At 51.0% G+C, this 14,818-nt stretch overlaps 5 protein-coding genes across 5 annotated transcripts; 3 read left to right on the forward strand and 2 right to left on the reverse strand.

The window, feature by feature from the left end:
* Nucleotides 1–1,202: 1,202 nt before the first annotated feature.
* On the forward strand, nucleotides 1,203–2,338 carry HO133_008772 (uncharacterized protein; the record flags this gene model as incomplete). Its single annotated transcript, XM_037299636.1, has 4 exons — nucleotides 1,203–1,225; nucleotides 1,274–1,889; nucleotides 1,947–2,261; nucleotides 2,315–2,338. 4 exons carry the CDS (start codon nucleotides 1,203–1,205, stop codon nucleotides 2,336–2,338), a joined length of 978 nt encoding a protein of 325 aa, XP_037155637.1.
* Nucleotides 2,339–3,103: 765 nt separating this feature from the next.
* HO133_008773 (uncharacterized protein) lies at nucleotides 3,104–3,879 on the forward strand (the record flags this gene model as incomplete). The annotated part of the gene is made up of 2 exons (XM_037299637.1): nucleotides 3,104–3,584; nucleotides 3,659–3,879. 2 exons carry the CDS (start codon nucleotides 3,104–3,106, stop codon nucleotides 3,877–3,879), a joined length of 702 nt encoding a protein of 233 aa, XP_037155638.1.
* A 1,148-nt stretch (nucleotides 3,880–5,027) lies between these two features.
* HO133_008774 (uncharacterized protein) lies at nucleotides 5,028–6,605 on the forward strand (the record flags this gene model as incomplete). Its single annotated transcript, XM_037299638.1, has 8 exons — nucleotides 5,028–5,146; nucleotides 5,215–5,263; nucleotides 5,344–5,500; nucleotides 5,588–5,657; nucleotides 5,721–5,750; nucleotides 5,817–5,862; nucleotides 5,932–6,483; nucleotides 6,546–6,605. 8 exons carry the CDS (start codon nucleotides 5,028–5,030, stop codon nucleotides 6,603–6,605), a joined length of 1,083 nt encoding a protein of 360 aa, XP_037155639.1.
* A 1,014-nt stretch (nucleotides 6,606–7,619) lies between these two features.
* Nucleotides 7,620–8,624, reverse strand: HO133_008775 (uncharacterized protein; the record flags this gene model as incomplete). The annotated part of the gene is made up of 2 exons (XM_037299639.1): nucleotides 7,620–8,104; nucleotides 8,342–8,624. 2 exons carry the CDS (start codon nucleotides 8,622–8,624, stop codon nucleotides 7,620–7,622), a joined length of 768 nt encoding a protein of 255 aa, XP_037155640.1.
* Nucleotides 8,625–11,189: 2,565 nt separating this feature from the next.
* On the reverse strand, nucleotides 11,190–13,310 carry HO133_008776 (uncharacterized protein; the record flags this gene model as incomplete). The annotated part of the gene is made up of 2 exons (XM_037299640.1): nucleotides 11,190–12,417; nucleotides 12,499–13,310. The coding sequence occupies 2 exons, from the start codon at nucleotides 13,308–13,310 to the stop codon at nucleotides 11,190–11,192; spliced, it is 2,040 nt and encodes a 679-aa protein (XP_037155641.1).
* Between the last annotated feature and the right edge of the window lie 1,508 nt (nucleotides 13,311–14,818).

The raw sequence follows: 14,818 nt of genomic DNA on the forward strand, positions 1-14,818 counted from the left end.
TGAAACATCTGTAGGATCTACCAATTGGTGCGAGTCTGAGCACTAGTACACGGACACAAATTTCGCCTTTTGGTCCAGTTCAAGCTACTGCGCATCTACGAGGTGCCAACACTATTAAAGCCTCTTTGTACCTTTACGACACTACGACTCCTTGCAGTGCCAGAGCAGGTGTACAGGAGCAGATCTCATACTCGAACACACTTCCAAATCCAATTGAGACACTTTTTTTCTCTTGATGAGCTACTTGATAGGAAGCAGAATCGTTGGATCGATGAAATTGCTACATTCCACCATAAAACAAGCGATGCAAAATGGGGTATCATGTTCCAAATATCTCGAACGCCAAGAGCATATCAGCAGGAATGCAAAAGCTTGCGTAAAGCGCCGATTTGTTATCATGTGTTCGTCATCATTGATGAACAGCCTTGGGCGCTGCCTTCTGGCGCTTCCCAATACTCTGAAGACGGCGTGCAAATGCGAATGCGAGTGCTTTGTCGGCATAGATGAAGGCGTTTCCAATATTCTGAGAGCTCGCAAACATCTTTGCCTCAATGATAGATCTTCTTTGGATCAGGTCGTTGAGCCTGTCCATTCGAAGCCGATGCCTTTTGATCCTGGTCCCACTCAGACAGAGTGAGAAGAAAGTGACAGTAGACTTACATCCGCCTCCTGATCTCCTCAAATCTTACCGTCATAGCATTCTCTATCCTCCTCACTGCTTCCCGATGACAATCGTTGATGACAGTGCGTCGAGCCTTTCGACGTCTTCTAGCCTAAGAGACTGTCAACCCTTATAACGTCATTAGCTCGGGTCTGAACACAGGATAACCTTTCTCTGCATTTTTGTAGCCAACTTGGTGACTTGGTTGTCATCGGAGCTCTGAGACCCTGGCTGGGACGGTTCTTCTACTCCACTTTCATCGCTTCGGGCCAATGCTCGTTCTCCTGTACGCTGTGACTTGGAAACGCGCACCCGTGCCATAATCGGCTGTTTGATTGAATGTCCCAAGCTCCTATCACTCGTAAGGACAATAAAAGGATAATTGACAAGATTCGTGGATTCGTTCCCGCCCGAGCCGCCTGTAGATGTGGCCAAGCTTCTCGAGGAAACTCGCCTAGACAATTTTTTGCCCCATCAAGACAGTTCTGAACCTCGTACACCATCCCACGGCGTTCGATTTTCAATTCATCAACCCAGCGACATGGGACTGGGTGCTCCTAAAAAGTGAGTAGAGCAAGATTGTCACCCTTTGCGCGTTGCTGAACTCAATAGACGTTTCAAGCTCTCCCACGACCCCAATAATACGGCCTGGAGCCGGTCAACTACGAAGTATGGCCACAAGATACTCCAATCTCATGGCTGGATGCCCGGAGAACTACTCGGAGCCAGAGGTGCATCCTACTCAGACCAGCGCTCTACGGCTAGTGCTTCCCATATAAGGATTACGCTCAAGGACGACAACCTGGGTCTAGGTGCAAAGCATGAAGCAGCCCTGGATAGTAGTAAGACTACAGGCCTTGACGTCTTTCAAGACCTACTTGGACGCTTGAATGGCAGGAACGTAACAGATCTAAAAAAGGATCGAATACATAGGTCAAACCTGAGGAGCTCCGCCTATATCGATCAACGCTGGGGGAATCTTCGTTTTGTCAGTGGAGGACTATTGGTCGGAGCTGAAATGAAGGACCTAGTGAAGGGTGGACAAGATGCGCTCAGTAACTCTCAGCAAACGCCAAGTCACTACTTAGACGAAGGAAGGCTGCCAGAAGCAAATGAACCACAGGAGGTACTATCAGAAAGCGCAAAGCGCAAGAGACATAAGAAGCAGAAGACTTCAGGAGTCGATCACGGTGTGCAGGAGACAAGCAAGGGAGTCAACTGGAGCGTAGTAGGGGCCCAATCACCTTCCTTAAAACAAGAGCGGGAGTCTCATACATCGCTTAAGGACATGTTCGATGAAGTTCAGATGGACAAGGTCCAGAGGCACGCAGAGAAGGCAAAACGCAAACCCAAACGGGCCAAAAGAGATGCAAGGCACTCATCAAAAGTGCGAGAGCAGTCGTCTATTTTGCCATCGCCAGACCTCAATCAGCTTCCGGGCCCAAATATTGGAGAGGTTGCTGTAGCATCATATCCCCTTTGCGAGGCCAAAGCCCCAACCAGAATATCACAAAGGCCCGGGGCTGGCAGACTTGCTGTACGCCACCGATACATCCAGCATAAGAAGATGTGCATGATGGATAACAAAGCGTTGAACGAAGTATGGATAGCTTGGCCTGCTTGATGGGACTTTAGTTAGCTGACTCCTCGCAGATATTCATGATCAAAACTGGATGATTTCGGAGTTAGCATCGAACTCTTGAGACATGTCTGACAACTCATGAATAATGAACAGGGAAGAATTGTCCATACCTAAAGTATCTTTTACGCGGGCGGCTTTGTTAATTTTCCTTGGATTGCCGCTTGCTCGCGTACAATTTGGAGGCAGCTAGCGCCTGGTTCGGTTGTCGAAAGAGAACTTTCAGACCTATGATATGCTGGACCGTTATAATCACCGATCACCACGTTTCCAGTTTGCACTGCCAATCTTACTGCATTGACGCCGTTTTTCGACTGTCAGAATGGCACCCAGATGGACATTCTTCGTGACCATAGAATCTCCAGCTATTAATTATGTCGAGTGTGGAGGTAATCGAAAGACAAAGCACTCTGCTCTCCAGAGGACCCTCCTTTGCATTGAACAATCCACCAACACTAATGTACCCCAAAGGAATTCGAGCCGTTACACGCTAATTCTCAAGCTCTGCGGGAAGCTTCTTTTCCCCGCAAAACAGATCGGCGATCATCAATTCCATCACTCCTTGCTTCAACCTCAGTGGTAACCCGACGCAACTCTCCCTTTTCAACTCGTCCTCTCCAGCATCCTTGAGTGAAGCTAAGAGATACGTCCACAAGAAAGGTGACAATTCGACTTCATTCCATCCGTTCCCCGCAATTCCGCCTAGCTGTGAGATCAAGCGAACAAAGAAACTGTCCAGTGTCCCTTAAGTTGACAGCTGTCTTGAGCGCTTCATCGATACGTCGACTCCAACATTGATCCAAATGTCTAACAACGAGAACTCACCACCACCAACACCTACTGCAACTACCGACCGACGAGCTTCCTTCTCACCAGGCCAGAAGCTCTCCGAGCTCTTCGGTCGTTCTCCTCCCAACGGCAATGGCACCCCCGCCTATCCTGGTCCCATTGCAACTGCAGCTGCCAATGCCCAGGCTCAACAACGTCGTCGAACATCCATCGCTTCACTAGGCCTGGCAGGATCTCCGACCCAGACGTCAGCTTTCACCAACATGAGGAACCGGCAGAGCAGCATCGGAAGCGGCAGCTCTCCCTCTACTTCCATCAATGAAAGCGCCGTTGAAGAAGGGGACGCAGAACCAAACACATCGCCCACGTCGCCATTTGCTCGAAGGATGAGCTTCGGTGCGAAGGCGCTTCGAGATGTCAGAACGGGGGGAACAGGTAACGCCAACGGTAGAGCTTCCACCAATGCGTCTTCTGCCCCGTCTGTTAAAGGACGAGGTGTGTGTTCAAGCCACTCAGATGTAGTCAAACGTTGGGTTCTATAAGCTAACCTGTGCTCTCTTCGGGTTTAGGCGAAGGGTTCAATTGGCCTGAGCAGATCAAGAATAGGGCTGAACGATCAGCTTCAATCAACAGCCAAGCACCTCCTGCTCCAGCGACGGGTCCTTCGAATCATCAAAAGGCTGCCAGTGTGTCAGCTCCCGAGCAGCCGATCAAGGAGATGCCGAAGTCTCCCAGAAAGCCGGATCATTTCCAGGAAAGAATCTTGAAGGGCGACTTCTACATGGACTAGACCCCAACGGCAACCGCATCAATATACAGTCGGAGCCGTCCAGCTACAAGCACGGAGGAGACAGCATCAGTATATACGGTCACGCTTCTCAAGGCTGTCCTCAAATGGGTTACTCGGAAAAGCTGATGATTCATTGCTACCAGCGAAATAAGACTCCTGGCAAGGCCGGCATTCCGCACGGAGTCGTTGTCTTTGTTGCTCACCACGGTCATTACTGGGTCCGCTTGGACGCACATTATCGGCCCGATGCATGGGAGGATGCAGTGTGTCAGCGTTTCAGAGGATGCACATGGTCTTGCTTCACAATTGCTAGGGGGGCCGTGGAATTCGAATCAGGGCTTTCTGAAACATGTCAATTGCTAGTCATTACTTCTGATGATGACAACTATTGGGGGAAGATGCGATCATGCATGGCGCGAGTAGTGTACTTTCTGTCAGTGCTAGCATCACAACATCTTACCGCACCTCAACAACCAGGAATTTCATATTCCTGTCTTTTCCCCACACATAGGTAGCGCGTAAGCGCTTAGGGTCAGTAAGGTAGGCAGTGGGCAGTGGGCAGTAGGCAGTATGTAGGTGCATTCCCCACACCCACGAGAGAGTTTGGTGGAGGGAAGTGGGGCACCTGGGGTGGTGGTGGTGTGGGCCATGTGGGCCATGTGGGCCTTTTGGGGAAATAAGGTAAGGTTTGCATGTGAACCGGTACCAGTACACGATTCCATCTGCATGAGGAGGCTATCTACTGCTATCTCCGGTTAATGTTTCTGAAGATGACGCAGAGTACTCCACCACTCCACCACTCCACCACTCCACCACTCTAACCTACTACATGTACCTACTACCTAAGGTACTTATCTATGTAATTACTAGTACATTTTGCTCCGTCTGGCTCGGTCTTCTCTGACCTGGTAAGATGGGGAGGTCTTCCTCCGAGCCCCGCACCCTTAGCTACCTACCATACCGCTCTCTCCAATTGACCCACACACACTCTCTCTCTGTCTCTTCCTTCCCTCCCCTCCCTCTCTCTTATTGTCTTCCTTTTACTTCTCATGCATCACATTTGGCAACACACTTCTCTCTCATAGCTCTCTGATTCAATCACATCTTGACCTTCTGCAACGCCCTCTCTGCGTGTACCCTGATTCCAAATGTCGGAAATACCCAAGCAGTACAAGGCTTGCGTTTACGATGAACCCGGAAAGATTTCTACCAAGATTGAGACTCGAGAGACGCCTGAGCCCGGGCCTGGTGAAGTCTTGATCAACCTGTATGTACCTGTCTCGCCTCAAGACCCTCGGACAAGGGACACATTTCCGTGTTGACCCCCGGCTCAAGCACTCATTCCGGAGTCTGCCACTCTGATTTGGGCGTCATGGAGAACTCAGTAGGCCTGTCCTATCACTCCCTTTTGCTTGCCTCGCATCTTTTATCCCCCCAAAAGCCGGGGACTCATGTGCTTTCTAGTGGGCCTCCCTCCCCCATCCAACCCAGGCAGGCCAAGTCGGGGGTCACGAAGGCGTAGGTAAAGTGGTAAAGCTGGGCCCTGGCAGCGAAAGCTCGACTGTTAAGGTCGGAGATCGCGTCGGCGTGAAGTGGGTATCTGGGACCTGCGGGAGTTGTCGTGAGTAGAGGCTGGGATGGGGAGCGCTCCACCCTTTGCAACAGGTGAGATACGCACCTGGTGCTTCAAGGCTGACCATAGCTACAGCTCAGTGTTTGGGTGGTTCTGAAGCTCTTTGCCCAAAGGCAAAGGTTAGTGGATATTACACTCCTGGCACGTAAGCTCCCCACCTGGTCCAGGAGTTCTCCAAATGTGCCCTTTGACAAGAAGGTGTTTGTAGTTTTCAGCAGTACTGCATTGGCCCTATCAAGTAAGCTCTCACCACCCATTTAAAGTGTTGCATAACACAAAATATTCTGACAAATTTTGCATGTAGCTATGTTACTGCAATCCCAGATAACCTACCATCCGCCGATGCTGCTGTAAGTATGAACTGAGAGGCAACGTGCGTCTGACTTGGTTGCACGCGTCCAGTGCTGACAATCTTAAAGCCTATGCTGTGTGCTGGCGTGACCACCTATGCCGGCTTGCGCAAATCCAAAGCCAAGTCCGGCGAATGGGTCGTCATCTCCGGCGCCGGTGGTGGCCTTGGTCATATTGCTTGTCAACTCGCGGCTGGCGGAATGGCTCTTCGCGTCATTGGCATTGACGCCCCCTCCAAGAAGCAGGTCGTCATGAACTGCGGCGCCGAACACTTCATTGACGTAACTGCGCACGACGACACATCTATCGTGGAAGAAGTCCTGAAATTGACAGGTGGCCTTGGAGCAAGCGCCGTGCTCGTGTGCACGGCGAGCAACAAGGCTTATGCGCAGGCGTTGGATTTCTTGCGATTTGACGGTACTCTTGTCTGCATTGGCATGCCTGAAGGAGCGCCTCAACCAATTGCGAAGAGTTTTCCGCAGGCACTCGTGTTCAAGCAGGCAAACATTTGCGCCGTCGCAGTGGGGACCAGGCGGGACGCAATCGAGTGTCTAGACTTCGCAGCGAGGGGGATTGTAAAAGCGCATTACAGGACGGAGAAGATGGAAAACCTGATGGAGGTGAGTGGCGAGAGCCCGTACTGACATTTCCTCGACAGGCTTGCTGACTGGAGGAAATGTAGGTGTTCCAGGAAATGAAGGACGGGAAACTGATCGGTCGAGTAGTCTTGGATTTACAATAGACCTTTGCACTATGCCGAGACTGTTCGTGCCTTAGGTAAAGAATCATCTTCAGGTTCACAGTGTGTGAACTGCGATTGATACAACTGAACCATTTCATGTGTAGAATGTGAATCCGTCCGCGTGGTATTTTTGACATAAGGCATTAGTTTGGGGTTGTTACTCAACAACAGGACATGTCTGTGCCACCGATATCGCAATTCACGCTCCGGCATCAAAGCAGTCAGTACTAGTTGCGAATCCAATACCCTTGCCCAGATTGACACTTGCAGCCGTGCACATAGAGACAGGATCAGGATTGAGATAAGTGAATGAGTGCGTAGCGGAAGCACCGGATGGACTTGCCGTCCATGTGGTGGTAGATTGTGCGGGAGCGTTGCGATATGCTTGAGCTTTGGCCGCGGGCGTATAGGATTTACGTGGCTTGCTTCGTTTCGTGGAGCGCCCTCTGCCACGAGAAAGGCAGGACATGTGTTGTCCCATGTTTGATTTCGTAAGTCGAGTGTGGTTGAGTACGCTCTGGGGTTTGGGGAATTTGAGGATGGAAGAGGGAGTCCTGGGAGATCTGCTTGTATATTTCGCTGGCCCAAGACACTGGAACGTTGAGATTTGCTCAAAATCTACCAAAAACCTGGCTATGAATAATCTATAAGTGGGACCAGCCCATAGAACAGTCAAGTGTGCTCGAAACTGAGGCCATCCTTCTCTATGTATCTCAGGGTCTGACATATGGACTTTTTGTTCGGTAATGGTAGAGGAACAAGTGAAAATACACACAACCGAGGACCCAAAAACGTAGTGCCAGGAAACGCAACAAGATGTTAGAGACTGGTTTCTTATTCAAATCCATCGTGGGTTGCCTTCCCTCAGGCGCGCAGATCGCTGGAAGAGGGAATGCAATCAACAGCAGTTACTGCAACATGTGAAACCCTTTTCACAAGAGGATCAGAGTCGTCGATCCAGGTCTGTCCTATGCGCGCCGCGGTTGAGCGGAAAAAGATCGAGGTTCATCGGTTCTAGGTAGTATCGTACTCGTGCAACATGTCCTCAATCCTGCCGGCATATGCTCGAGACGCAGGCATATTATCAGCATCCCATTCATCAATATTCTCCTTGATGGTGGTCAGACGCTCGGAAAGGGACCTCCCTACGTCGGCGGGGAAGGCTCGCAGTCGGGCAATGATCAAGTGGTCTCTCATCCAGAGAAGGAGTGATGGATTGAACGGAGGATTTCCGATCAGGTAAGCGTACAAATTGCGTTCTCTTTCAGGTTCATTGGGCTCTTGATTTCTGTTCCAGCTGCTTCCCTCGTAGATGTCTCGGTTGTGGAAGCAGACCTCTTCTACGAGGTCAGTGAGGGTCTCAGCCAGGAGAGATACTGCCCCTATGCCGAGAGGAGCATTCGTGGTCCTTCTCTCGCGGTCTTCACACAACTGGTGCACGAGCAAACGAAGAGTGCGTGCGCATTTAGGGACATCCATATCCCTCCACTGTTCTGGTACTACAACAGTTAGAAATCAGCATTCTGCCTTTGAAACAAACTTTCAGTTTAAGGACTTGTTCGAAGGGCAAAACATGTGTCCCTATTCCTCAAAATTGTCTTCAGACTCAAGAAGTGGTATGAAAGGGGAAGAAAAAGTTCGGGAACGGCGGTTACTATTGTTCCTTGCGTGTCCGGTTTGAGGTCCACTCTGACCATAATGGCCAAGGCATTGAACCGCAAGCCTCGCTCACTGACGCTGCTTATTATAGTACTGCCTCGCACACACGTCGGGTGGTACCACCTGCCGCAGGTACTGATAGAAGGCTTCATCATAGATTGCAAGCCGATAGATCGTTCGGGAGATATCTCCTGGAACGAAGATGTCGTCGAAAGACATTGATGGCTGCTGGTTGTCTACAACATCGCGCTTGTACTCGCTTGGGGTGCGACCCTCATCAAAGCTTGAGAGAATATCACATAGGGTGTCTATTTTCGTGAGTTCTTCTTCGTCGTCCCCTTCAACGTTGTTGAGACTCATGGGTAAGGAAACATGCCGTTCCTCAATGAGAGGGTACAGCTCACTCAAGCGAGAAGTCACTTCTATTTGTGTGGAATTTTCCGAGCTGGCTACTTGCTGGTCTTCGCTCAAGATGGCATGAAAGCGTCCAAAGAGCCACTACATCTGTCAGTATAGTATTGTCACAATTTGGACCTGGCAGGCAAGATGCTCGAAAAGATGGCTGCCAAAACGGTACAGACCCTCTTCGTGGAGCAGTTCGATCTTGAACAACAAATGAATACGGGTTGATGCCTAAGACTGTTGTTGAAAACGAGAGGGTTTTGGTGCCTCGGACTACCTTTTCTTTGACAGCTTGCCTGCCCGGGTTGCTGGACTCACATATAGATGCGGACATGCACTTCGTGACATTCGATAACCCTTACAAGAACATTCGACCCTGTCTTGCAGTACTCGTTGACTATCCGGATTGTATACCTAATCCGACATTTCTGAGTCAGCCTTGCCTTTTTCAACGTCCATAAAACCGGTCTAGCAAGGGCTAAGGGGCAGGAGGGACTTTTCGCGCGCAACGTCTATATGAGAAGTCGAACCGTGGTGCAGATTGGGGGAATCACCCTGGAATGTACATACTCGCACTGCAACTGGAATTCTTAGCTGGAAGGCATAATATCTATCTCTGCCATCTCCGTATGGTCGTACAAGATCGACCGAGAACATGGACTCCAAACCTTCGACAGCTGTCTGAGCAGAACTAGGAGACAGGCGTTGGGTATCATACCTGTAAATTCCAATGTTAGCTTGACTTCTTCGCGATAAAAGCCAATCTATAGGACGAATCTTTGGGTTCGGGATTAAGCCTGCTACTTGCGGAACATGTCTAACAACGCAATTCACGATTAGGGAGAACTTGCTACGAAATGTGGACTTACTGAAGACCTGCGTATCCCGAAACAGGGGCTATAGTTAGTGCTGGAAGTTGAGCGCGGCCACGGCCACGGCCACGACCGCGACCTCGAGCCCGAGCTCGCGGAGATCGTCCTGCCCTTTGCTGGGGGAATTGGGTGTGAGAACGAGTGACTGGCATATCGTCCAGATGTAAGGTTCCAAGCGGTCGGGCCGGATCCGACATGAGCAAATTAAGAACAGCGAATGATCGACAGGAGATGGTTGTTGCAGGAATGAGTACTACTGGAAACATCATGAACCTTTTGTACCGGGGCATTTGACTCAAATTTCAGGCAACAAGCTTGCTTGAAGAAGGAAGACGTAAGCAAAGGGAAAAGATGGAAGAAGTATCAGCTCCCTCTGACGGCGGTTAAAGGACAAACGCCAGTCAAATTTACCAAAAGGCGAGGTGGCCGCACCTCTATGGCTTCAGAGCACATTCTTCGAGCGTCTAAAAGCTCGGCTGAGCATCTCTTAGCAGCGCGCCAGATTCAGCTTGAAATTGATTGGAGGAGATGACACAGGAAAAACGGATATAGCTGAGTCAACTGGAGCTTGAGGTGGTGGTGCCGGCTACGCTGATGCCAATATGGAGCTGTCCCTCTAAACGGTCAAAGCGTGAATGGGCCAACGGCAAGTGGCGTTATAGAAGTCCTGTGGACTGCCATCCCACTCGTGTTATTGGCCATTGGAGGTGTGATTGAATCAGTAGCCGCGTGGTCAGGGCCGGCAACAGCGAAGCCTAAGTCATGAGTGCATGGCCTCCGTTCAGCTCCTCGAGGCTGATAGAAGAACAAGAGAATCAAAGATCGTGGGTGGTGGAGATGAAGCCGCATGGAGTTCCGGTCATTGGAGTTGGCTTTGGTATACTTATTGCGGCTCAGCGACTGTGCTGTGAACAAACTGTGCTCCTTGGTGGCGCTTCCCATAACCTTCGTCTCAGCCCTCGAACTCAGGCTGATTCATATCGATGTACTGCGCTTCATCGATGCAGATACTGCGTCCTCTTAGCCGCTCTGAATGCAATTGGTCAGTTTCTGAATTCTGTGAAAAATGGCAATCGCTTTTCGGCTCGTAAGCTGCTTTAAGCGCGAGGCTTCATTTGCACAGAGGCACCAGCCCTTTTCCTATCGACACAACATGAAACTATGATACACATGTGCAGTCGTGCCACCATAAATATACTACTCTTTCCGATGATGCAAGAGAGTAGCTATGTGAAATGGTAGCTACAACAGCCGCAATGAGACCCGCTAAACACCGCTTTTTGACTGACTACTAGAGAAGACCAACAGGGAATCGTGAGAAAGACAAGGTGCATGGGAATGGCAATGTGACCAAGGACTATCACTATTCCAGTCCCCGTTGCATTGCCGTCACTCGTTCCCACCATATTTGCTATGCGCCACCCATGCTTGAATCGAGCCGGCTTGTGTTGCTTGTCGCTGGCCGGAAGCCTCTATCGTGTGCTGGGCTTCCTCAGATGACGCCTTTCCCCTTCGCTGATGCTATTTGTCCGCCGGCTATGATAAATGGATAAATTGGAGATAATTGAACAATGGAATTCGAACGGCTTGGAATCCAAATACGTCGTGGTCTATCCCCCACATTGTCTGCTCAGGCAGAGAATGAGGTGCGCTAGTGATGGTCGTGAGCACCTCCAATCGGTCGACTCTTCAACGAAGTAACTTCGTCTTGCAATCGGTCGATTTTGACCTCTAGGCTTCGAGCATAATTCCAAAGCTGTTCATTCGATTGGGTATAAGGATTGTGAGGCCTGTCAAAGCTGGTTTGGGGCCCAGTACTGTGGCTAGAAAGGCTGTTGTTTGCTGATGACGTAGTACCTGGTGGATAGCTCGGTGAGTTCGGTCCATGTGATGGAGGTCCAGCGAGGCTATTGGGTACGCTGGCGTGCGGTTGAGTCGGCCCTGTGGTTTGGCTGTGTAGGGTATACCTAGTTTCCGGAGGGTTCAGACCAGGCAGCGAGGGCAGTTGAGGAGCATTGGGATGGCCCGCGGTGGGGTTTGGAGGTGGCAAACTCATTGGCGGCGATATGTTGTGACCCGTAGTACGTCTACCGAATTGTGTGTGCTGGAATTGCTGCGTTAGGCTTGGGGATCTGTTGCGATGGATTCCGGTATCTGGATGGCCCAGCTGCTGGGATGTTACGCCAGCCGGTGAAAGTGGTTTTGGGCTCTCAGTCATGCCGCCTTGGGCGAAAACATTGGCGCCAGAAGCCTGGAATCCGGCCGAGATACCAGAACTAGGAGGAGGTGGATATGAGGATAAGCCGAGCGAAGACTGCGTACTTGGTGGGCCGGAGCCGCCTCTAGGGCTTGCGTTCGGTGGCGGATAAAGGCCACCTGTAGGCTGCCGGGCAGCTACAGGGGGATAGGTACTGGGCTGTCGTGATTGATACATGGTCTGGTGTTCAGATACATGTCCGTGGTGCTCATCAGGAGGAGCATCGTGTTTTCGAATGCTAGGAAGGCTCCTCCCGCCAGGACTATCATTGTCTTCGTCCATGTGCTCAGGCTCATGTGAGGCCTCGGCAGTGTACATAATCCCAGGCATACTGTCTCCGTCACCAGCCCTCATTCTTTCTTCGTGCTTCTCGTCGCCACCGAAACTACCCATGCTAGACCTCCTCCCAGCACAGCCACCCTGGCCCTTGTTGTGTCTTGCTAGTGCGTCGCCACGAGCGAAGCTGCGATCACACTTAGGGCAGACGTGAGGCCTCTCGCCAGTGTGAAGCTTGGTATGCCGTTTCAAGTCGTGTAAACGTCGAAATCGTGCTTCACAAGTGTCGCATTGGTAGGGCTTTTCATGGCTATGAGTAAGGAGGTGGCTCTTCAGATTGTGATGCCTGGTAAAATCAGTACTGCAGTACGGACACTTGTGTCTCTTGGTGGATGGAGACCTGGTGTTGGCTCTACCGCTACCGTACCCAGACTGTGGTAAGCTTGACGTTCGGTGTGCTTGAGCGGCCAACATTGGACCAGGATAAGTGAAAGCCTTATTGGAGCGGCCTTCTTCTGGATCCGTACCACCAGTATCGTCCCTTCCTTGACCATTCTCACTTCGACCCGGTCCATCATCGTCATCGTCGTCATCATCGTCATCATCTTCGCCCGCGACATCATCCATTTGACCTGGACTTGCCACTGAGGTACCATTTGCAGTGATTGTAGGGGCGGCCGTACTGCCAGATGTTGCGAAGCTTGCTGTATTTCGCGGGCTCGTCTGAGCTGTAGCCTCACTGGAAGCCACTGAGCCCCCAGTCAGAGTTGATTTGGGGGAAGGAGCCACCTCAGCGAGAGGTTTGCTCAGGGTAGATGCCTGGTTCGGCGCATCCTGTAACCTGCTCATGCCACTCCTTTGCGGTCCCGAGAAGTATCCAAGTGCCTTTCGCGCAGGATTGGGGCTTGTTTGGCGACCTTCAATCCTGTCTCTTTGCCTTTGCTCGTCTGCTAGAGCTGCAGCTCCTGTGAGCGCCTTTGGAGTATACTCCGGGGAAAGCGCTGACTTGGATGTGATTGACGCCCTTAACAGCTTGGCTTCGGGGCCGGTGGCAGATGCGGTTGTGAACGAGCGACGGCGTTTCCGAGCACTTTGGGGTGTGGCGAAGTCAACAGCGTGCGGAACGCTTGGGAGCTTGGGTGAGGAAGCGACGGAGGCAGGGGTGTGGGAGTTGGAGGGCCGGTCTGTCAAAGCTGCCGTCGCGCTGGATGTTGCTGTAGACGTCACGAAATCTGCCATCTAAAGGAGTTGGGAATCTTGATTCAGGAGAGCACTGCGTCGGGGTGTCTTCACAAGAGCGACACAGAAATCGCAGTTCAATGCCAGTGAAGGACACATTTGCCTGGTGAGAAGGTATTACTGTATTCAGAAAAGCCAGACTGCAGACCTAACGTGTACTGGTCCGAAGCGCAAAAAGCCTTTCAACCGTAAGGTACTCTTATTAATAAGTACTGTATGTTTGTTGTCTTTTCGTCCAAACTTTTGGGGTTTGGATATCACATTCAGCCTGGCGCCGGAGGAGGGCTGGCACCGTTGAACAAGAGGATTTTGAAAAGACCGCTTAGCCGCAGCGACCGAGATGGAGAATTACGGTTGCGAAAGTGAATACAGGAAGAGAGAAAGCATTTCTAAGAGGCCGGGGGAGGAGAAGGAGAGGGGGGGGTGGGAGAGGGCAGTGGCAGAGTGGCAGAGAAAATGTAGAGGTGGCGGTGCCGGCGAGGTAAAAAGGGTGGAACCTCACCCACCTTCTTGGAGTTGGGGAGCTCGGGGAGGCTGGAGTTGTTGCGCTAAGGCAGAGGCAAGCGAGCCAAGGAGCCATGATAAAAAACCGTTCCTCACACTTTCCAAGGCGGGATGACGTCAAAAGGTCCCGGTCCAGGATTCTCAATCTCTCGCTAGTCTAATTAGCTTGTATTATTATTGTACCAGTTGTACTCGTGCTGTCCAGAAGTGAGTTCTTTGATAGAGCGAGGACACCAATAGATTAACCGATATTCGGCTAAGTGGAAGGATTTATTGGTGTCCTCGCTCTATCAAAGAACTCACTTCTGGACAGCACGAGTACAGAGGTCTGCACCGAAAGTCCTGCACCCGCACTAGTGCAGCCCTAACCCTACTTTCGGAAAGCGGCCCTGTAGAGGGGAAGCCTAGAAATATCTTCTCACAGCGCATGGATGGGACTTTAGGTACTTCTCTTGGCTTGATAGGGGCATTAAGCCCCGAAACCTGACTAGGGCTAGGTGCGATTCCGAAGAACTCCAGGCGTATTGTCCAGGTAACCCTTTAGGTGGGGCGTTATCCGAAGTCTGAGCGCAAGAGTCTTGGCGGGTGCAGGACTTTCGGTGCAGACCTTTGTATTATTATTACCCTCGTACTTTACTTTATTCTCGTCACCTTCTTCATGGTCGCTGTTTTTCTCACGGTACTTTCGTGAAAGCAGACCACTTGGGTATACAACCCTATTACCATTTGGTTCTTTTATCCTCTCCCCATCCACAACGGAAAGCGAAGCTCTTTCTCCAGACGCCAAAGGAGAGTCACAGCTGGTCGATGTCGATGGTTGTTTCATCTTGGCAGTGCCACCAAGCAAAGGTACTTTGAACTTGCCATTCACCAGTCATTATTGGTCAAGACTCCTTGAGCTAGAGTAAAAGCCACCAGCACCACCGCCAACTTGCTAAACCTGCAAGAAGGGGTCAAACCCATCGTTGGTGTCAGGAAGCTGGCTTCATAGTCATGCCACGCCG

This window comes from Letharia lupina (assembly GCF_014066315.1).
Source record: "Letharia lupina isolate WasteWater1 chromosome Unknown contig_5, whole genome shotgun sequence".
Taxonomy (NCBI): domain Eukaryota; kingdom Fungi; phylum Ascomycota; class Lecanoromycetes; order Lecanorales; family Parmeliaceae; genus Letharia; species Letharia lupina.